The sequence below is a fragment of the Delphinus delphis genome, chromosome 3, assembly GCF_949987515.2.
Source record: "Delphinus delphis chromosome 3, mDelDel1.2, whole genome shotgun sequence".
Lineage (NCBI taxonomy): Eukaryota > Metazoa > Chordata > Mammalia > Artiodactyla > Delphinidae > Delphinus > Delphinus delphis.
This window is the reverse complement of record NC_082685.1, coordinates 15979895-16003139: the sequence shown is the minus strand read 5'-3', so window position 1 is coordinate 16003139 and position 23245 is coordinate 15979895. Positions and strand designations below refer to the sequence as shown.

Sequence of the window (23245 nt, the reverse complement as noted above, 5' to 3'; positions counted from 1 at the left end):
GGAGAAGTTATTTGCAAATTATATATATGATAAGGGGTTAATATCAAAAATATACAAAGAACTCATAAAACTCAACATTAAAAAAACCTGAATTTAAAAATGAGCAGAGGACCTAAATAAACATTTTTCCAAAGAAGACATACAAACGGCCAATAGACACCAAAAAAAGATGCTCCACATCACTAATCATCAGGAAATGCAAGCCAAAAGTACAATGAGATATCACCTTACATCTTTCAGAATGGCTATTATCAAAGAGACAACAAATAAGTGTTGGCAAGGATGTGGAGAAAAGGGAACACTCGTGCATCATTAGTGAGAATGTAAACTGGTGTTGCCAACTATAGAAAACAGTAGAGGTTCCTGAAAATAGGAAAAACAGAACTGCCATATAATCTGGCAATCATACTTCCAGGTATATATTTAAAAGAAATGAAACAGGTTATTGAAGAAATATATGCACTCCTGTGTTTATTGCTTCACTATTCACAATAGCCAACATACTGAAACAACTGAAGAAGTGTTCATTAACAGATGAATGAGGAAGATGTGGTATGTAGGTACAGTGGAATCCACTTCAGCCATGAGGAAAAAGGAAATTCCACTATTTGCAGCAACATGGATGAACCTTGAGGACACGAGTGTAAGTGAAAAAGAGACAGAGAAAGACAAATACTGTATGATATATCATGTATCTTAATTCTAAAAACACCAAAGTCAAAAAAACAGAAAGTGAAATTGTGGTTACCAGGGGTTGAGGAATGGAAGATATGATGTTTAAAGGTACATAATATTTACAACTAGTAAACAAATAAGTTGGAGATATAATACACAGTACAGTGATTATAAACACAGAGCTGTGCTATAAACATTACACTGCTGAGAGATTAGATCTTAATTTTTCTACTGCTAGAAGAAATGATAATTGTGTGATGTGATGAGGTGTTAATTAACACTACTATGGCAAACACTGCAAAATAAATATCAGATCAATACATTGTACACCTAAGGATGTAAGAATAAGAGAGAGAAGAGTAACTTTAAAATTCAAATGGTTCTAAAAGACTTATGACCAGGGACTTCCGTGGTGGCGCAGTGGTTGACAGTACGCCTGCGGATGTAGGGGACGCGGGTTCGTGCCCCGGTCTGGGAAGATCCCACATGCCGCGGAGCGGCTGGGCCCGTGAGCCATGGCCGCTGAGCCTGCGCGTCCGGAGCCTGTGCTCCGCAACGGGAGAGGCCACAACAGTGAGAAGCCCGCGTACCGCAAAAAAATAAATTAATAAAATTTAAAAAAATAAAAGACTTATGATCAGATAGAGTATTCCCTGCCTCACAATAGATTTCAACACCCAGACACAACCATTTTCAACTCTTTTACTTGTTTCTTCCGGAAAGATGAACAAAATTGATAAACCTCTATTCACACTGGCCAAAAACAAAGATAGAAGACAAAAATTACCAATAATGAATGAAACAAGGGACATCAATACTGATCCCATGGACATTAAAAGGGTGATAAGAGAATACTAAGAACTGTACGCTCATAAATTCAACAACTTAGGTGAAATGGACTAATTTCTTGAGAGACATAAACTACCAAAACTCACAAGAAAAATAGAGGATGTAAGAATTCTGCATCTATTAAAGAAATTGAAATTATTAAAATTCACCATAGAATAGAAACAAAATGCCAGGCCCAGATTGCTTCACTGGTGAATCCTACCAAACATGTAAGGAAGAAATCATTCTAATTTTACAAAGCTCTTCCAGAAAAGTAAGGCAGACTTTCCAATTCATTTCATGAGGCCAGTGCACTCCAATACCAAAGCCTGACAAAGAAAAGTAACACAATTACAACAGAAAACCATCAAGAAGTAATTTATCTATCTATCTATATATATGCATATATCTGCAAAAATAATGAATACAAGGTTACATAAACAATTACAGCAATATATGGAAAGAATAATACATCACAACCAAGTGAGATTCACTTCAGGAAAGCAAACCTGTTTGAACAATGGAAAAATCAATCATAATTTCACTAGATTAGCATAATAAATAAGAAAACCATATTATCATCTCAATAGGTGTATAAAAATCTTTCAATAGTATTTACCATTTATTCATGATAAAAACTTACAGAAACTAAGAAGAGAATTTTCTTAGCCTAATAAAAACAATTTATATTAAAAAAACAACCCCCACCACCACAACTAGCATCATTCTTAATAATGAAAGACTGAATGTTTTTCCCTAAGGTAAGGAACGAGACAAAAATACCCTCTCTCACCACTCTATGATACATAATATTGAAGTCCTAGCTAGTGCAACAAGACAAGAAAAATAAAGATATACTTGTTGAAAAGTAAAAAATAGGAATGTCTCTGTTGACAGGGTGTAATATTCTGCATTAAAAAATCCCAACAAATGCACAAAAAAACTCCTAGAACTAATAAGTGAGTGGAAATGTCGCAAAATACAAGATCAGAATACAAAAGTACTCCTATATTCCAGCAAAGAACAATTGAAGTTTGTTTTTTTAAAAAATATCATTTATAATAGCACTAAATAAATAAAATACTTAGATATAAACAACAAAATATATGCAGGAGATACACACTGAAAACTACACAACACAGATGAAAGAAATAAAGGAAGATTCAAATACACGTAGAGACATATTGTGTTCATGGATTGATGGCCTCAATAGTGTGCTGGTGTCAGTTTTCCTCAGTTTGATCTATTAATTGAAAAAAATCCCGATCAAAATCCCAGCAAGCTTTTTTCATAGATATTGACAAGCTAATTCTACATTTATACAGGAAAGACAAGAGGAACAGAATAGACTAAACAATTTGAAAAAGAATAAAGTTTGAAGGCTCACACTGTAAACTTATCCTATTCCAAACTTGCTAGAAAATTTCCATAATCAGGACACTGAGGCACTGAAGAAAGGATAGACCTACAGAACAATGGAATAGAATAGTGAGGACAGAAGTTAACCCAAAAATAATCACATAATTTTTTAACAAGTTGCTAAGACAACATTCAATGGAAAAACGAATGCCTTTTCAACAAATGTTGCTGCAACAAGTGAATATCAATATGGGAAAAAATGAACAAATTAACTCATTGACAGGAAAAAAAGTAGTCAATAAAAGGGAGAAGTCGAGGGAACCTAATGGAGCCCCAGATTCAGGGGGAAGTATGGTGATTACCTTACCAGTTTGCCTGCATTCCCCTCCTCATTTGTTCCCTGGAGACAGGTTTATAATGATAAATTTTTCTCCCCCAAGTTAATTTACCTGTGGCTTACCTCCTAATAAATTCTGTCACTCCATGGAGCACTTTCACTGCACCATACTCCTTTCATGTAAATATTAAATCATCCCAGGACTTGTATTCCCCAAAAGGTCCTTGAGTGGGTAAGTTGATCCCCATTTTGAGGGTAAAGGGAAGTGCTTCTCAGTGATTTGCCAAAGGTTAGACAGATAGGAAGCAGCACAACCATGATCTCTGCTGACCCTCAGACTCAAACCTCCACCTGTCCACATGGCACTTCAACTCAGAGTTCCAACAGACACCTCAAGTCTAACAGTCCTTTTCTTAGATCTTGACTCTTAATTCCCCAGCCCCACCCCTACCCCCAGGTCTACTGTCCCAGAGACTTCCCCATCTCTTTGAATGGCATCCCGCTTACTTAGTTGCTCAGAAGGAATCATCAGGTGATTCTTATAGTTTCCCTCTAACATCCTCATCTAGTTAGTCAGCAAACCTGGCAGGTCTATCTTCAAAATACATCCTGAACCCAGTTTCTTCTCACACACTCTGTCTCTCTCACTGTTGTCCAAGCCACCATCATCTCTAACAAGAAGGAATGAATAGTCACCTTTAGGTGCTTTAGACCTATCCTTTCAGCCTCCACTGTAATCTATTTGCCAAGCCTAAATTAAGTCATGCCTAACACCTTCAATGTTTCTATCATACTTAGAATAAATTCTGAAGAAAAGACCATGCCCACCATCATCCTACATTCCTGTTACCTGATTACTCCTAAGCCTTCATATCCTACCACTCTCCCATTGGTCGCTACTCCACCACTGGGGCTTACTACCTACTCAGTGGACATGGCAAGTACTTCCCATTTTCACAAACTTACATTTGCTATTCCCTTTACTGGGGGCACTCTCCCAACATATATGCATATTTTTTGTCTCTGCTCAAGTGTCAGGTATCCAGGAAACCATACCATTCACAGCATGCTTTTCAAAAGTGTCCCAGTGCAGAGAACCAATTTGTATCTACTAGACACTGATTTGGGACAGAAGACAGGATAGGAACTGTTTTACCACTAATCCAGTGGTTAGAAGACAGGAAGGTGCCTTCAACCAGTAGCCCTGAGAGGCAGGGATGAGGGGAAAAGAGGGGCTTCCCTTGCTCAGTAACACCAACCCTCTAGTGGTCATGAAAAGGAGTTTTGTGCTCACAAGGTAAGACACATGGTGGACCAAGGAAGTGGATGGCACAGTGAGGTGGTGTTTCAGGTTATGGGCTGCAGGCTGCTGAATGAGAGATGCTCACCCAATGCCTAACGTGGTGGTGAACCATTACAGCACCACCCACAGGAACTTCTGAAGCTTCTGCTGACAGAGTCTGGCTGGACTTCAGAAACTGCCCTTATAAGAACCTGATGCTCACACATATTGATGTCCTAGACTCAAAAGTCTCAGTTTAGAGACACTGCACAGTTCTGTCCCCTCCTACCAGACTCTGAGACCTCTCTTCTTCTTCACAGCCTCCTCCCATTTCCCCACTCTTTTCCCTGCGATGGGAAGCATTCAGGCACTTCCTGAATATTCTCCTAGGTACATGAACCCTCCTGTTCACTCTGGATGATGAAAACAAGGCACCAGAACAGATTCTCTATTTTCCTCCTCTGAGTCCTTTCTTCCTAGAGAGCAAGACTCATTAGTCCTGCCTGTCTTATTTGGGAATAAGGGAAATTTGAAAAAAAAAAACCCCACAGATGTAAATATTTGATAACTCTCATTTTGTAGCAAGGGTGTTTCCACTGGGACCCACACCAGACCCATTTGATTTGTCCTTTGCTATCTTGATGAAAGGCCACTGAAATGAAGTGAAAAAGCCTGGGGAATGTGGAGAGTCATAATTTCTGGAGAAGGGGAAGGTCGTGTGAGTCCCCATGTTGGTCACATCTGACGAACAAAAATTTTTTAATGCAATCTGTCCATAACAGAAAGTCAAGAGTTCCTTCCCTTTTATTATTTCACACATCTGTTGAATATGAGGCAGCACACATAGTGATCTGCTTCATCCCCCACTGACTGCTTCTGCTCTACAGGAGTCCTCTGCTGAGCAGTGGGGGAACAGAGAGGAGCAGGGTGATTGTGGGCCCCTCATGCCCTACTTCACATCTCAGTGCCTTCCACCCACTGAGAGAGCCTCTGGAGTGTGGGGATCTAAGGGAAGGCCTCAGCCATGTACATCTCTTAGACCATACAGCATCCACCCTATACCAGTGATATAGGGAAGAAGAGAAGAAAGTCATACGTACAATTACAGTTACAGCAGAAGTGAGAATCCCCGAAACTCAAGACAGGTACTGTTGTTGTGTGCTTCTGTTTCAGAAGTTTGATATAAAATTTTGGGTGAGAGAAAAAAACACTCTATTCTCTCATTTATCCCAGTTCAGTTAATCTTTTCTTTCCTTCCTAATTCAACTTCACTCTCTCAAATCTCCTGTCCTTCATCGTGGCCTGTTCACTGGTCTCTTAATCCATCCAGTGTTGAAAAAGTCCTAGAGATAAAAACGCTGCCTTGGTTTCCCTCCCTTTAATCTCTAACAGTATCTAGAAATATTACATTCTAAACCATTTCTCTAATCCTGTCTTCTTCTACCTGCTGTGGTTCCCCATACACATCATCAACTGTTCACTTGGCCATATTCCCATAGTTGTGTATTTTCCCTTATTTTGATGAGGATGGTATTGAAATGATGACGGGGGATAATAATTCATAAAAAGCCAATAGATAACAGTTATCATAATTATTACCAAACGTTTATTATCAGAGTAAAACTTGCAAATGAAAAATACCTTATAACACCAGGAGATTAATGAAAGTTATATGGTGCATATCTGTCATGATTAGAGCAAAATAGCTTAGAGAGTACAGAAAAGAGGTTATGGTCAAATCCCCTTTACTTAGCAGTGTAACATCAATGTGGAGCAATTGTCTTTTTCCAACAGTGAGACAATCTTTTTACTTTAGGGTAGTGTTGGCCTTGGTGGTGGGTAGAAGAGGATCCTGCTCCCACCCAGAAAACACAAGACCTGAGGCCCTTTTGTTATTCGGTTAGGCAACTCTACCCATCTCTGCCTCATTCTCTTAGACTTCCGCTCTCTAAAGTCTTATGCAACAGCATTTTAACATCATCAGCCACCGTATTGATGAATTTCAAACGTAAAAAATACACTTTCAAAAATTGAAAGACAGAAGATCGGAGTCCTCCATTCACTGAGCAAAAGGATTCAGCGCATTTCATGGCCTTTGCTGCTATACTGTCATTCTTCACAAATAGCCAGAAATCCAAGGACTTTGTGGAGCTCTTGATCTCTTGCACAGATGTGCCCAGTTTCTGGGCAATCTCTTTGACTGACTGCTCATCCCAACCAAAATAGCTTCGATAAAGGTTCAAGCATTTCTCCTGTTTAGGCAAGTCAAAGCCACTGAAGAAGGCCATGAAAGGGATGATGGCCAAAGCGGCTGATTTCAGGGCATTCAGCCAGATCTTCTCTTTGAGGATAACTCTCTTCACCTCAATGAAAGCATCAGACAAATTGGACAACTGGAGCACAAAGGTGTAGCGCTTATGTGCAGGGAGATCCTGCAGCAATGTCTCCTGCAGTCTTGGGAAATCAAAGTTATCCGGGTGAAAGTTGGAGATAGCCAGGTAGTCATCTCGGATCTGCTGAAGGACTCTCTCCTTTTTGAAGGATATGGGTTTGCTTTTCTCTTCACTGTGTAATTCAACATCCACCATTGTTCTAACAAAGTAGAAATTCTTCCCCTTCTCCTTGATTTTCTGGGCCAGGAGAGCATCATTTGAGCTGAACCGTGAGGAAGAAATAATGATGAAAAAGTCATAGTCATCATCTCCCACAATTTCTAGATAAGGATCTGGAAGGGAATTGGGAGTCCCAGTTCCAGGCAGGTCCCAGAAGGTCACACTGGGATATTTCGGATGTTGATAGGGGGTTTTCTTCATGGTGGTTGGCACAACTCCAACGTGAGCAGACCCCTCCTCTTCATGACCAAGACCTAGCAGGGCATTGATGAAACTGGACTTCCCAGAACCAGATTGCCCGATCACAGCCACATCCAAGGGAGCGTTCTCAGAGTTCTGAAGTGCTTCCTGAATCTCTTCAACCACCTCTTTTAGCTTCCCCTCCTGAAAGACTCTTTGAATACGTTCAACACTTTCCTGAGAGAGGATCCCCCCATTGCTGATCAAGGTGGAGTAGTGTGGGACACATTTTTGGGCCAATTGCTCAAAATTCTTTCCTGACAGGAAATAGGAGGTGAACCAATCCATGCCAGTTAACCCTGGATGATCTGTGGAAAAGGAAAGGAATAAGGAGGTAAGGTGAATGAAGCAGCAGAACAGGCAGGTTCAGCTGAGGAAACACAGTGGTCTCAACAGATCGGTCCTATCTCTCACGCTTACTCATGTTACTACAGTTCATTTATTTTTCCTGATGACTTTTGTTTCCATTGCTACAGAAAAGACTACCTGTTTTCTAAGCTGATGATTTATATGTTCCAGGAGTCAGGACAATGTAGAGACAGAATAATGGCCCCTAAGATGTCTACATCCTGAACCCCAGAACCTGTGAATATGTCACTTACATAGCGAGAAGCACTTTGCAGATGTGATTAAGTTAATGATCTTCAGATGGAAAGATTATCTTGGTTTGTCCACATGGGTTAAATATAATCACAGGCATCCCTATAAGAGTGAGGCATGGCCAAATGCAGAAAAGAAGATGGGATAATAGGAACAAAGGTCGTAGTGAAGATGGAGGGAGGGCAATGAGCCAATGAATGCCAGGCAGTGTCTTGAGCCTGGAAAAGACAAGAAAATGGAGTACCTCCTGGAGCCTCCAGAAGGAACCGGTCCTACTGACACTTTAATTGGAGCCCCTTAAGATTCATTTTGACTGCTCACCTCCAAAACTATAAAAGAATGAATGTATATTGTCTTAAGCCACTAAGTTTGTAGTAATTTGTTACAGAGCAATGGGAAACTAATATAGACTGTCTGTGTTTTCCTGAAACCTGAATACAGAGCCCAGCACCTTTCCATTCTGCAGGAAGAATCACTTAGGCCAACACATTAGTGAGCACAGACAACTTCCAGAAAGACCTTCACTTCCAATAACCTGCAGCAAATCAGGAGAGGACTTGCCTTGTGGGAGAGGCAGGAGACAGAGACAAGCCCACCAGGTGGCCTGCCTGCCAGGATGTATGTTCCATAAGATGGACAACCAAGAACATAGTCATTGTGGTAATAGTTACCCCATGGCAGCTTAATGTCTATTTACCTCACTTTATGGACCAGTTTGGGTGGAAGTTAAAACATGTGACAGGAAGTTGCAGAGGAAGTAAATAAGAGCTCTAATTTTCCCTATCCAATTCAGCACAGTTTTGAAACATGGGCATCTGATTAAACCAAGGCAATTTAAAGAAATTATTAATATGATATTGATGACACCTCCTATCATTCACTATGAGTGAGGAAAGTTATACCAAGAAACTGTGATTTAAAAAATATTTAGGGCTTCCCTGGTGGTGCAGTGGTTGGGAGTCCGCCTGCCGATGCAGGGGACACGGGTTCGTGCCCCGGTCCGGGAAGATCCCACATGCCATGGAGCGGCTGGGCCCGTGAGCCATGGCCGCTGAGCCTGCGCGTCCGGAGCCTGTGCTCTGCAACGGGAGAGGCCACGGCAGTGAGAGGCCCACAGGGGTGTGCTGAACGCCCTCCACCCCCATTCTACCTATTGTGCAAAGACAATTTTTTTTAAAAAGTAAAATCATTACTATCAAAAAATATTAAATGAATACATGTTAAGGATTTAATTTAACTGATCACTAATGAAGGAAATAAGCAGATGTTAATGCTAGTTGAAAGGGGAATACCAAAGAAGAGACACATTTATAGCTCAGGAATATTGAAATGAATGTCAAAGTGAGACAAGAGTGCTGTCTTCTAAGAAGAAGGTGGGAAGACTATTGAACCTCAACGGACAGATTGTATTTCTATATGGGTATGGACTAAATGTGTCCCCATAAATCCATAGATAAAATGTAATGCTCAAAGTGATTTTATTAGTAAATGGACCCTTCAAATGTGCCTAGGTCATGAGGGCAGAGCCATCATGAATGGATTAGTGCCCTCATAAAAGAGACCCCAAATAGCTAGTTTAACCCTTCTGACATATGAGCTTAAACAGAAAAGACATTCATCTAGGAAGTGTGTTCTCATCAGACACCTAATCTACATGTGCCTTGATCTTGGTCTTTCATCCTCCAGAAGTATGAGAAATAGATTTCTCTTCATAAGGCACCCAGTCTGTGGTATCTGGTTATAGCCTGCACAGAGTAAGGAAATGGCGAAGAAATGAATTATTTTGCATTGCTGTTAATTACCAAAACTCAAAGAGATTTAAATATCTCTATGGTAATGAAAGGCTAGAATCAGAAAACCCTGAGTGTGCATTAAACATTACATAGTTTACTACTGGAGAAACCAGTAAACATTCTGTTGCCCCAGATTTTCTTACAACTTTCTCAAAGAAAGAAAGAAAGAATGAAAGAAAGAAAGAAAGAGAAAAAAGAAAGAAAAAAGAAAGAAAGGAAAGGCATCTTCAGACACAGGGGTTGTCTGTTCTTCAAAGAGGTTGGCATGAACTGCTGGATGGAATTCCAGCTCTCCACCAGCCAGCCCTGTCCTCAGTCCTCCAAGCACAAAGCTGGCCTTGGCCACTGCAGGTATAGAGTATGTTTTCCAGAGAGAAAACAGACTTCCTATGACAGAGATCAGATCCAAATGATTCCACTAAAACAGCAGAAAATGCTGAGACTGCGCAGGGCCATTCCCCAGAACTGTTCTCACCAGGAAATGCAGACACAGTGTGCTCCTGTGCTCACTGTAGAGAACAAACGTTAGCAAACCTCTGCTGCCTGAGTAATGAGGCCCAGAAGGGGGAGGTGTCAGGAAGTACAATACCTTCTAACCTGAGCCTCTCCCTCTGGAAAATCTGATCGATATTTGAGAACCCACATTTCAAGGAGGAAATGGGAGGACCTGCCATACCCTGTATGGTATATTTTCATGTATATTTTATACATTATAAAAATAAACAAAGTATATTTAATGCTGTACTCGGGTGCTGGCTGGCATAGGGATATACCAACTGACCCACAGAACACAATACCAAAATCCCTGTCTTGGACTCAGGCATGTGTGGAATTATGTTGAAAGGGAGACATATGGGTTGGCCAAAATGTTCGTTCGGTTTTTTCCATAAAATGGCTCTAGCAGCACTTAGTTATCTTTAACTTCATTTGAAAAAATTTTCCTAGAGTGTATGTGACAGCTGTCATATCAGTGTGCATTTAAAAAATGACATCAGGGCTTCCCTGGTGGCGCAGTGGTTGAGAGTCCGCCTGCCGATGCAGCGGACGCAGGTTCGTTCCCCCGTCCGGGAAGATCCCACATGCCGCAGAGCGGCTGGGCCCGTGAGCCATGGCCGCTGAGCCTGCGCATCCGGAGCCTGTGCCCCGCAACGGGAGAGGCCACAACAGTGAGAGGCCCGCGTAACGCAAAAAAATAAATAAAAATAAAAAATAACATCAAAATTGAATTTTTGTGTAGCCATTTTAATATTGAAGATGGAAGAAAAAAGCAACATTTTTGGCATATTATCCTTTATTATTTCAAGAAGGGTAAAAATGAAACTGAAACGCAACAACAGCAACAAAAAAGATTTGTACAATGTATGGAAAAGGTGCTGTGACTGATTGAACATGTCAAAAGTGGTTTGCGAAGTTTCGTGCTGGAGATTCCTCGCTGGACAATGCTCCACGGTTGGATAGACCAGTTGAAGTTGATAGCGATCAAATTGAGACATTAAGTGAGAACAACCAATGTTATACCATGTGGGAGATAGCCAACATACTCAAAATATCCAAATCAAGTGTTGAAAATCATTTGCACCAGCTTGGTTATGTTAAGCGCTTTGATGTTTAGGATCCTTACATAACTTATGCTAAAACAAACCTTCTTGACCATATTTCCACATGTAATTCTCTACTTAAACGTATCTTTTTTAAAATAAATTGTGATGGGCGATGAAAAGTGGATACTGTACTATAATGTGGAATGGAAGAGATCGTGGGGCAAGTGAAAGGAACCACAACCAACTGCACCAAAGGCTGGTCTTCATCCAAAGAAGGTGATGTTGTGTATATGGTGGGATTGGAAGGGAGTCCTCTATTATGAGCTTCTTTTGGAAAACCAAACGATTAATTCCAACAAGTACTGCTCCCAGTTAGACCAACTGAAAGCAGCACTCGACGAAAGCATCCAGAATTAGTCAACAGAAAACGCATACTCTTCCATCAGGATAATGCAAGACCACATGTTTCTTTGATGAACAGGCAAAAACTGTTACAGCTCAGCTGGGGAGTTCTGATTCATCTGCCGTATTCACCAGACATTGCACCTTCAGGTTTCCATTATTTAGGTCTTTACAAAATTCTTTTAATGGAAAAACTTTCAATTCCCTGAAAGACTGTAAAAGACACCTGGAGCGGTTCTTTGCTCAAAAAGATGACAAACTTTTGGGCAGATGGAATTATGAAGTTTCCTGGAAAATGGCAGAAGGTAGTGGAACAAAAGGGTGACTATGTTGTTCAATAAGGTTCTTGGTGAAAATGAAAAGTGTGTCTTTTATTTTTACTTAAAAACTGAAGGCACTTTTTGGCCAACCCAGTACATGGAATGTCAGTGAGTAAAAGAAGGCTCTATCAAGTAAATGGAGCTGTACAAACTGGTTTTGCATTTGGAGAATGTTACTGATTCCCTACTTATATCACTTTTGATAATCAACTCTAGAGGAAGAGTAAAGATCTAAACTTCAAATAGAAAACTCTATTAGAAAATATAGCAGATCTTAGGGTACAGAAAAAATTTTTAAACAAGATACCCAGAAGATAACTGTATAAATAAGATTGACAAATGGGGTGCCTTAGAGTACATTAAAATGAAAAGTTTCTGTTTATGAAAATAAATGCTTCAGGACAGTAAAAATTCTCCAGACATGTGGAGAAGATATTGGCACAAATGTCGTAAACTAAAAATCAATACTAAGAAGGTATTTTTAAAATGCCAGAGATCACTAAGAAGCAAAACAAACCAGTATGGAAGTGCAGGGCATGGGGGGAAATGAACAGATCTTTCTCAGGAAAAGAAAAAACAAAAAAAACAGGTGTGGTCAATAAGCACACAGAAAGTTTAGCATCCTCCTTAGTAATGAGGCAAATGCAAAACTGTGCACAGTGAGATGACATTGTACGTCAATTCAATTGGAAAAATTTTAAAGTTGGACGATATTGAGTACTAGGGAGAATGTGAATCAGTAGAATCTCTGAAATATAGCTGCTGGGAATGTAAAATCAATACAATCACTACGAAAAAAATATGGATTAATTTTATTAAATTGTACATTCGTGCACCTTAGGACCCAGCATTTCCACTCCTAACATGGTACCTAGGAGTCACTGTGCAAAAATGTACAGGGGACATGTAAAATGTGTTCCTAACGGCAGTCTTCATTATTGTGAGAAAGGAGAGGATAGCCATTGACAGAGAATGGATAAATAAATTGAGCTCTACAACACTGATCCATTGTTATACATAGGTAAATAAATCTTAGTAACACAACACTGAGTTAAAAATAAATAGAATTTCGTAGAAATGGTAGAAAAAAATAGTAGGAAAAAAGAATACTCTTTAAATAAATCTTCAAGAAAACACAAAAAAATATGGCTTAGGCATGCATATGTAAGTGATCACACAACAAATGACAGAAAGGAATCGTAAATACATACTTCATGACGTTGCTGAACAAGGGCTGGTGACAGAGTATGGAGTAAATAGGAACACATAGGTAAGTATAGTTATTGAAGATGTTCTATTTCTTGGGACGGTTGTTCAGTGTGTAGGTGATCATCATATTATATAAGTAAACAAAGGACTTTAAAAAGAAAAATATCGCAGTTCTTTCAAATTGGTGCTGCATATATTCTTTTCTCTGCAGTCAGTCATGAATCTCTCCCTACTTCCATAGTTTGGGAGCATCAGAGAAATACTCTGTCTGACACATAGAGAGAATCAATGCTATGATGGAAGAAAGACAGAGAAATCATTGAGGGAGGAGGTGGGGACAAGAGAGGTTGTCATTCCAGGCAGAAAGAACTGCAAGGCAAAGATGAAAGATCACAAATGAATTCGACAGCTAGCTGTAGATGCAGATGAACACATACAGACACCCAATTAAAAACTTCAGTTTTAGGGGCTTCCCTGGTGGCGCAGTGGTTGAGAATCTGCTTGCTAACGCAGGGGACACGGGTTCGAGCCCTGGTCTGGGAGGATCCCACATGCCACGGAGCAACTAGGCCCGTGAGCCACAACTACTGAGCCTGCGCATCTGGAGCCTGTGCTCCTCAACAAGAGAGGCCGCGATAGTGAGAGGCCCGTGCACCGCAATGAAGAGTGGCCCCCGCTTGCCACAGCTAGAGAAAGCCCACGCACAGAAACGAAGACCCAACACAGCAAAAATAAATTAAAAAAAAAACGAAAACAAACTTCAGTTTTGGGACTTCCCTGGTGGTCCAATGGTAAAGAATCCACCTTCCAATGCAGGCGACACAGTTTCGATCCCTGGTCAGGGAACTAAGATACCACATGCCATGGGGCAACTAAGCCTGCGTGCCACAACTACTGAGCTCGCGCACCCCAACTAAAGAGCCTGCATGCCACAAACTACAGAGCCCATGTGCTCTGGAATCCCCATGCCACAACTACAGAGCCCACGCACCCTGGAGCCTGTGCGCTACAAATAGAAAAGAGAAAACCTGCGCGCCACAACTAGAGAGAAGTTCGCGCGCCACAATGAAGAGACTGTGCACCACAGTTAAAGATCTCGCATGCCTCAGTGAAGATACCACGTGCCACAACTAAGACCCGACGTAGCCAAAAAATAAATAAAATAAAATAAAAGACACAGTATTAATTAAAAACACCACTCAGAGTTCCCCAGGGCTGGGCTGGTCCTGATTGTGAGGGTCACTCTGAGTCTGGTGCCCCATTTCATAGGCTCTGACCTGGAGCGGCCATTGCTCAGATACCCCTCAATGCACACCTCATGGTCCATAGTCAGACTTTCTAGCCCTAAGTCCACTGAGATCACATGAACCTTCCTCAGGACAAGAGGTGACACAGCATGTCATGGTCACTACTGTGTACCTACCAAATGGAATTGTTTCTTGGACTCAAGCACGGCTTCTGCCTTTGCAGGAGAAACTCCTAACAGGTCCCATCAGAGGTCTGTGAGTCTCTGGCAAGGTGGCTTCTCCCTGCACGGAGTAGGAACCCAAAGTAGGATCTGGGCAGAGTCCACAAGAGACATATAAAGGTTGCTGATTGCACTTTAGGGCCACACTTTGAAAACCTTTTCTAGGTTTGGGTTCTGCTTTCAGGCTAATCTATTAGATGCCTGAAATCGTTTGAACCTGGGCTCAAAGGCATTCCCAAGGTCCAGGCAGGCAGCCAAATTCAGCCTCTTTCTTGGTTGACCACCTCCTCTCATGTTTCTCCATCTTCTGGCAGGCCCTCAACCCATGTGATGTTTGCATGGTCATCACTTCACCACCAGGAACTGGGCAGGCTGGAGAGCTGAACAAGAGACTGTGTCAGGCCTGTATCTGAAACCAGACTAGGCCTGGGAATACTAGCAAAGCAAAACAGGGAACAGGAGAAAAGGGAAGGAGGACAGGCCTTAAATGCTTTGCCTAAAGCCCTCAGGCTGGGGTGTAGGCCAGCAGGGTTCAGGTTGAGTTCCTCCAGAAAAATCCTCTGCAAGTGGCTTAACTATAAAAGTGTTGCTAAAGTTGAAAATGGGTGTGGTCCTTCCATTACCTTGCAAATATTTACTGAGCTTTTCAGTTGCAATTCGGCCCTGTTCTGTGGATGACTGACAAGACTAGGCCTCTAATATCTCGGTCTCCTTAGGGCATCACACCTTCAGGACAGGGAAGTTATTCCTGGACCTCAATAAGGTCTCTGAAATGCAGAGGCAAAGCACACATTTCCTGGTTGGAGGAGGGGAGGAATGTCTCAGGAAATATCCTGTCTCCTGGTCCCACTCACGTAAGAAAAAGTCCAATTGGTCTCATAAACAATCTGCAGACTCTTACAGAGTTGAAATCTCCCCTGCCCTGGCTCAGTCCCTCCACCAAGTGAGAGAGCTGCAGCAGGGACAGGAAAAGAGTCAGCTTCTCCCTTTTTCTTCCTCCTACTGACCCTGTGACAAGGATGGGAACAATAAAGAGTAGGAAAGACACACTCAGGTGGGACAGGTTCAATCCTGCTGAAGCCCCTAGTGTGGTGACTGTCTCTCACGTAGGTGGGGCCATGGGTGGCTCACACTGACATCCCCATTGGGATCTCAGGGACAGGCACAGCCCAGACCTGCAGGCCTGCTACCTCCTCCTTAGAGTTGGGCAAGGTGGGTAGCCCCAGCCTCTTACCTCCTGATATCATCTTACCCAGAAAAGAACATCCAGCCCTCACTGTTGGCCACACCCCTTGCAACAAGTTCACTAAAGTGATCTTTGCCTCTCCCTTTCTTCAACCTTTCAACTGTCTTCTTCTGACCCAGAGAAGGAATCAATGGTGGCTAAACTGAATTCACAATCTCTTAGATGCATAAGAATTTCCTATCTTATTATTGACGTTTGCAATCTCTGCCCAAACCTTGGAAGCACTGTAAGCCTTGAAAAATTTCTAACTCTGTTACACTCACACAGTCCTCTGTCTGGGGCCCCTCTCCTGCCCACAGAAGACTTGGGGAGCTTTTCCTTCTGATCTGAGAGCGAGCACATGACAATCACTAGGATGTTAGGCCGATGCCCAGGGTCACCTGGCCAGTGGTGAGCATTGCTGGGTCTCAGGCCCCCAGCAGGTGCATTGACAGCAGGTAGGGGTCAGAGCTTGGAGTCGGCAGTGGTGGATGGAGAATATGCACTCTGAGCAAAGCTGGTGGTAGCAAGTGAACCCAAGTGCTGAGTGAGCTGGGCAACACCAGGGAGCATCTCTGCAGACAGTGTCTTGAGCCTCAGGAAGGGGCAGGGTCTGAGTGACGGTGAAGCTGAACGTGGACATAGGACGGAGCTGAGGACCAAATCCGAGGACGTGGCTCTGGAGGGAAGCAGCAGGGCTGGACCCAGGACACCCCAACTCTGTGCTTGGCCTCTGTGCACTGACTTGACATTGACGCCTTAGAGTCTCGCTCAGGCCAGTGCCCCCTCCACTACGGAATGCAGAAAGGAAACTGGCGCTCCTTTCCTGGACACCTAGAGTCATTTCCAGGAATAGAACTGAAACTTCCGCTGCCTGAGTCCCCCTAGAGCTGAGGTCCTGCCAGCATTCGGATCTAGAAACAACCCAGCGGAGAGCTCCAGTGTCCCCGAAGGGCTGCTGAAGGAGAAAACTGCAGGACAACCAACTGTCCTTGCCAGCTCCTCTTCCCTCCTTTCCCTCAGCTCTCCCTAGGACAACCCCAACCCTCCACAGTTCCATTTCTTCCTTCTGGAGCAACCTGAGCTTGGATGGTCCCAGAAGGAATTGCCTCTGTTTGGGGAGAGGACTGTTCCCCAGGGAGGGGTGACATGCCAGGAGGGCCACTGACATCTGTCTGATCACCGTCACCCTCTGCTTCCATGGAGTGCGTAAGGGAGAGGGCTCCTAAGATGGAACTTGTTTGATAACTGTGCTACTGTAAGGACATGAAAGGTGGAGCCCACACCAGGACAGGAGAACTTGGCATCAGGCTTACTCATTTCAGTGAGTTTTCATAGCAGGACCCCTCTCTGACATTCTTCAGGGACCACATCAGCACACAAATACTTTGCTGCTTCAAACCAATCCAGCCCTCCAGTGTGGAGGCAGTGTGCCTCTCATCTCCACGTTCCTGGCATTCGGGGTCTTCTGATGGAGACCACATGTGTAGAAGGAGGGCAGGACGTGCCACTCATACGCTCTTAGAGTCTAAGCTGGAAAAGGAGCCACTGGCCATTTCTGGGGCATCTGGAATTGTGAGTCCACTAGTTCCCCAGGGTGGACCTCCCATGGAATAGGGACCTTAGGTGGGCTTTCAAGGATGAGATGTCTAATGGGACATTTCAGTCCCCCTCAGTTTAATTGTGTATTAGCATTGGAGAAACTATCTCTACTGCAGGGTTCCAACTCTTCCCTTTACAGATGATGTCAGTGAGGTGGGAGCTTTTCAAACACCATCTCCCCAGATGTGTCTTGTTCAGTACCAGGCCCTTTGATGATGTTGAGGCTTAGCATACTTTCCTGGAATAAACGAGCATGTTGATTTTCTGTCAGCCTTTCATGATAACGACCAAATGGGGAACAAACTTGGGGCTTGAGGTACATTGGATTCTGGGCTCACAGAAGTCCTCGATACCTCAGATTCCACATCTGATGCAAGGTGGGCCACACTTCTCCATGGGTCCCTTTGGTTGGGGCTTGGGATAATTGGGCATGTTGGGAGCTATATAGAAACCAGCACGGGAAATCCACTAATGAGTGGTTTTCATTCTGCTTGTCTGAAGTTGTGAAATCTATTGTGTGGGTTATAATAAGAGTTTTTTTTTTTTTTAAAGTTACCCACTGGAATTGAATAAAGTGAAGAGATGGCAAATTCTGTGGTAAGATCTCTTTTTCAGGTATGTGCCTGTGTCTGTGCATGTGTGTTGAGTATACTTGGTTCCTATGCAAAATGCATCTTTAATCCTGGACTCACTCATAAGACTGGTGGCAGAGGGAGAATGTAAAGCCAGCATTAGGAGCGGTTGGGAAGGAGTGGACAATTGCCCAGACCTTCACCTAGAAGCAATCATGGAGCAGTCCTGTGAAATTAGGGATTTCTCCACATGTCAATTTCTGTCTGCTTGTTGTAAAATTTACTTTAAGTGGATGTATCCCCATGCTATCTTATAACCAAACTCTTAGATGGGGACCATTCCTACTATTTCAAGAGAAATTGAATGGATGCTTAGCTCTTAAGTGGTGGCAAAGGTGGCATTAGTGCTGTGAACGGCTCTGAGCTTACTGAAAAGTCCTGTATCCGTGGCTCACATTCAAAATGACCGCAAACCGCAGGTATTAACTTGAGACTCTGTGTGGCCTCAACTTAGTTGTTTAAGCAGAGAGTAACTGTGCTTAAGGATAATTGTATCCCATCTTACTCCACTGCCTAAAACCTAGCCTAGCCTCCCCTCTGATGTGAAGGCTTTGGGACTTGTGAAAATATAGTACCAGTAATATTGAGTTCATATCTTCAGAAACTATCACTTCCTTACAGAAGGGGTCTCAATAGCCCAAAGCAATCACAGGGGAAATGAAAACAGCACGTGAACTGTCAAATAATTCCTTCCTTTACTTCTTTATTCTAGAAGCAAATCCTCCCTTTATTCTCTAAGCACAATCATTCTTTATTCTTTCCTTTATTCTCTAATCAAATTCTTATTGAGTGTCTGCTCTGTGCCAGGCACTGTCCCAGCCCTGGAGCTTCAGGAATGGAAATCATTGATTTCATAGAGATTGCTTTCCAGGGGAGAGACAGAGGAGTGAGAGAACCAAGTGAAATGTGGGCCAAGCTTGATGTGATAATCAGAGAAGATTAGATTGCTCCCCTAGAGACAAACACACAGATGGGGACAAGGGCAAGGAGATGGTGGATTGTGGAGATGGGAAGGGCCTGAGCTCTACCAGACCAAGACGAAACCAGCACCCGGCTGTGCAGTCTGCTAACCTCTGCACTGCCCTCAGAGGGAAAGAAAGCCTTCCCTGGTTCTCTGTCTCCGTGTTTGAGTCCCTCTTTTACAACAGCGTTGTCTGTACCCTACGTAATACTGTGTCCTTTTTATAATTAATAAATAATGGGATATACATTTGACTGACTGCTGTGTCAGAAAATATAAAGTAGATCTATGCACATCAACATAGAGAGATGCCCCCAATAATATTGAGTTTAGGAAGTAAGAAACTGACCTTTTTAGGGGTTTTAATGTTTTGTTACATAGGCACGGTTGAAAAAATCATTGACCACTGATGATTGAACTCAATCTCCAGCCCTCCTCCACTCCCTGAAGTTTGGAGGGAGGAAGGGTAGGAAGGAACTGAAACTGCCCACCCTTTAATTCTGGCTCGATCTTTCTGGCCACCAGCCCCCATCCTGATGCTCTGTAGGCTCCCTGCCCCAATAATCTCATTATCTTACAAAAGACATTCCTATCACTGAGGAAATTTTGACATTTTTAGGAGCTCCTTCCAGGAATTGTGGACAAAGACCAAATGGGTATTTTTATTATAAAACAGACTTTAAGCTCAATACTTTTTGTGGACGATTAAAGGGATAAACATAAAGCATTACTATATAGCTTTCATGGGTACATACATACATTAATATACATTAATAAATATGTTCAAATGAATATCCTGGCCCATATCAAACTGAAAAGACTGCGGTAGTCTGTGATGGGAAGAGAAGTAAACCAGGGGAAAGAGGAGAGAGATTTTTAAGGTGGGTTTTAGAGTCACAAAAGGCAAGATAATTTGAAAATGGGCACTCCTATCATTGCCCTAGAAGTGAAACCACCCAGTCCAGGGGTGAAGACCTTTACAAACACTGTCTTCCCTTGGGAACCCTAAAGAGAGGTGAGATGTGTAGCCTTAGGGAACCTCCTTGTTCCGTCTACTCAGGTCCCCCGCATCTCCTCCAGCCCCAACGATACAAGACCACATAGTCACTGATGACTCCTAGGTTTGCATGCACATCCCACACTTCTCTCATCAACTCCACACCCCAGACTTGTCCCTCCTGCAGGTGGCCCTCTGAGAAATGCCCTGAGGTGACCCCACACAAGCTCTCTCTTGCACGTGGCCTGGATCAGATGTATGGACCACACATCACCCCCTTCACCCAACATACTCTCTGCCCAGCTCCTTCTTGGGCTTGCCTGCCACATCTTGCTAACCTGACTTTCACGTTTAGATATCTCAGGCTTGGGAAAGACCCAGTTCGCTGTCCTCTAGCTGTTCTCCCAAAGCTCCTGCTAAAACCCTCATTCTGAGTTTGAAGTGAGGAGCAGGCATCACCCTCCATCTTTGCCCTGGGGATCCCACACCCTAACATCGCCCTCAAAATATCCCTTCACAAATTCCCTCACCCCAACCCTTTCGTACCTGCTATTCAGGTGAGAGCTTTGACAGTGGTCTAACTAGTTTGTGGCCACCTGATTTGAAATATCTATGTGGTGGTTCACCTTGAAATGGAGCAGCAATTATTGCCATGTATGAGCCAATAGGGAGAAAGAAAGAATGAGTCCCATTCTGATGTTACACGTAGCATCAAGGACCTCAGCCTGGAGAGAGGGTATTTTGAATGTATTTGAAATATGACCTTTAAGTCATAAAAACGAAGGGTACTAGAGCAATGAGAAGACATTCTCTTTCAAAGGTGAAAGAAAAATCAGATGAATGACCAGCGTAGGGGATGTAATTGCCACCACAAAATGCTTCTCTAATATGAGGATGATTTTAGGTTGGTTATTTTTAAGAAACAGAAGACTCAGGAAGTTGTCCTTTTTACCTTCCCCTTAACTGCTTAAAAGCATTTAGACGGGGGGGCTTGTTCCAAGAAGGGAGCTGTCACCAGAGGTCACTAAAAAGAATATGAGCTAGACATGTAGACTGGGAAATTTACCAAGGTCTATATGTTCACGTTCCTGTCTGTGTCTCATTGCCTTTACATGGCGGTCACATACTTGTTTACCAAACATTTCCTCTTCCCATTACCCTGTGCCTTATCTTCCTCACCTTTGAAGCCCTACGCCCTTAGCCCCAACTCCTTTGCTCAGAATGAATATATAGCCTTGATTGCCTGACTGCCTCTGCACCCCATAATCTTCTGGAGCCCTCTTTCATAGGTATAGTAATTAAATTTGGTTTTTTCTCCCGTTAATCTGCCTCATGTCAATTTAATTCTTAGACCAGCCACAAAAACCCAGAAGGGTAGAGGAAAATTTTCTCCTCCCCAACACCATTTTGTTAAACTAAAGCAGGAAGTGGGTGTGGCCGACCACTCCCTGCTTTGTGTGCACGTCCCCCCGACACAGTGTGATCTGAAATTGGGGTGCCCACAGCATAGGGGAGCAAAATTTCCTGTCCCAAAATGTATCTCTTTGGCATAGGATTATTTTAGGATGATTATCTTTAAGAAAGAGCTTTTATCTTCTCCTTAACTGCCTAAAAGAACTTAGATAAAGGGCCTATTTCAGGAAGAAGAGCTATCACCAGAGATTTCTACTAAGACTATGAGCTAGTGTGGTAGACTTGGGGAAACTTCGCAAGGCCTGTTTGATCAAAGTCCTCTCTGTTTCCCATTGTTTCTGCAAGGCATGTCAAACAATTGTTTACCGAACATTTATTTTTCCATCGTCCTGTAAATTGACTTCCCTCTTCGAAGTCCCAGACTCCTACCCCTGCTCCTGAAATCTGAATAGCATATAAGCCTCAATTGCCTGAACGCAGGTGTGCCTCACAGTATGGAACCCCTGCACATTCAAAGTTAAATTTGTGTTTTTCTTCCATTAATCTGCCTCATGTCATTTTAATTCTGAAACCAGCCGTAAGAACCTACAAGGGTAGAGGAAAATTATTTCCTCCCCTACAACAGGCTCAGTCCTCACCCTGCTCCACATACATGCGCCCTTTAGATTATCTTAACCTGTCCCATGTTGTCCGGCACCATCTATGTGCTGGCAACTCCCAAATTTATATCTCTACCCCAGGCATCTGTCCTGACCTCAGACCTAAATATCCTATTGTTTATACAACGTCTCCCGCTTGTATGTCTAGGATGATCTTTAGTAACTGAACAAGACCAAACCTGTCTCAAGCCCCCATCCCTCTCTTCCCTTGTCTTATCCCTTTCAGGTAATATCAATGCCACCCCTCATTTGCACATGGGGCTGTCCACATAATCTTCTTTCTCTCACACTTCACACCCCCAATCTTGCAACCTGACCAAATTTATCCAGAATCCAGTCACTCCTCCCATTCTCACCACTATTGCCCTAGCCCTGGGCAGTTCTCGGCCCTCCCTCACTCCCTTAACCACCTGAAAAGGATGACCAGGCCTTCTGCACCAAACCACAGCTCTCCACCAGCCGCCAGCCCTGCCCCTCAGGTCCCCAAACAAAAAACAAGCATCCCGTCCCTGCAAGTGCTAAGAGTTTGCTCACTCACCAGTTCAAGAGAGAAAAGACATTTCTGGTCAGAGCGCCGACCCGAATGTTTCCACTAAAACAGTAGAAAATGCAGAGTCTGCTGAAGTGCTCCCCGCAGCCCCCAGCACAGGAACAATCCAGAGAACTGTCCTCGCCCAGATAAAGGCAGACACAGTAGAGAGCAAGGACTGGCAAACTTCGGTCCTGCCTGGGAAATGAGGCCCAGGATGGGAGGCAGCAAGGGAGTACAATAGCCTCTGACTTGAGCCCCTCCCTTAGGAGGAAAATTGATAGTTGAAACTAACATTTCCAGAAATGAAAATGAAACCAGGGAAATCGTGTTTATGTCTTTCTCTATAGCACCACATTTTCCAGTAAAGAAAATACAAGAGTGTGACTTCCAGAGGCTCAGTGAGTAAGGAGAGGGCAGAGAGGTACTAGGGGTCAGGAAAGGCAGGTCTCTTAGGACCCCTGGGAGGTCACCTAGCCAAGACACCCAGGGGAGCACAGAGGACAGGGAAGAAGGAAGGCTGTGAGCAACTTTTCAAAGCTTCCAGTGAATGAGGGAGAA

At 43.1% G+C, this 23245-nt stretch overlaps 1 protein-coding gene across 1 annotated transcript; it reads right to left on the bottom strand.

Moving 5' to 3' along the window:
- Positions 1-6110: 6110 nt before the first annotated feature.
- On the bottom strand, positions 6111-22861 carry LOC132422965 (interferon-gamma-inducible GTPase 10-like). Its single transcript, XM_060008175.1, has 2 exons — positions 22694-22861; positions 6111-7641 (listed from the first exon to the last, which is right to left on the bottom strand). Exon 2 carries the CDS (start codon positions 7619-7621, stop codon positions 6407-6409), a length of 1215 nt encoding a protein of 404 aa, XP_059864158.1. The 5' UTR covers positions 7622-7641; positions 22694-22861; the 3' UTR covers positions 6111-6406.
- Between the last annotated feature and the right edge of the window lie 384 nt (positions 22862-23245).

What these genes read in the sequence shown, in the direction of transcription:
- LOC132422965 (XM_060008175.1), bottom strand. Translation starts at nt 7,621, where the DNA reads ATGGATTGGTTCACCTCCTATTTCCTGTCAGGAAAGAATTTTGAGCAA.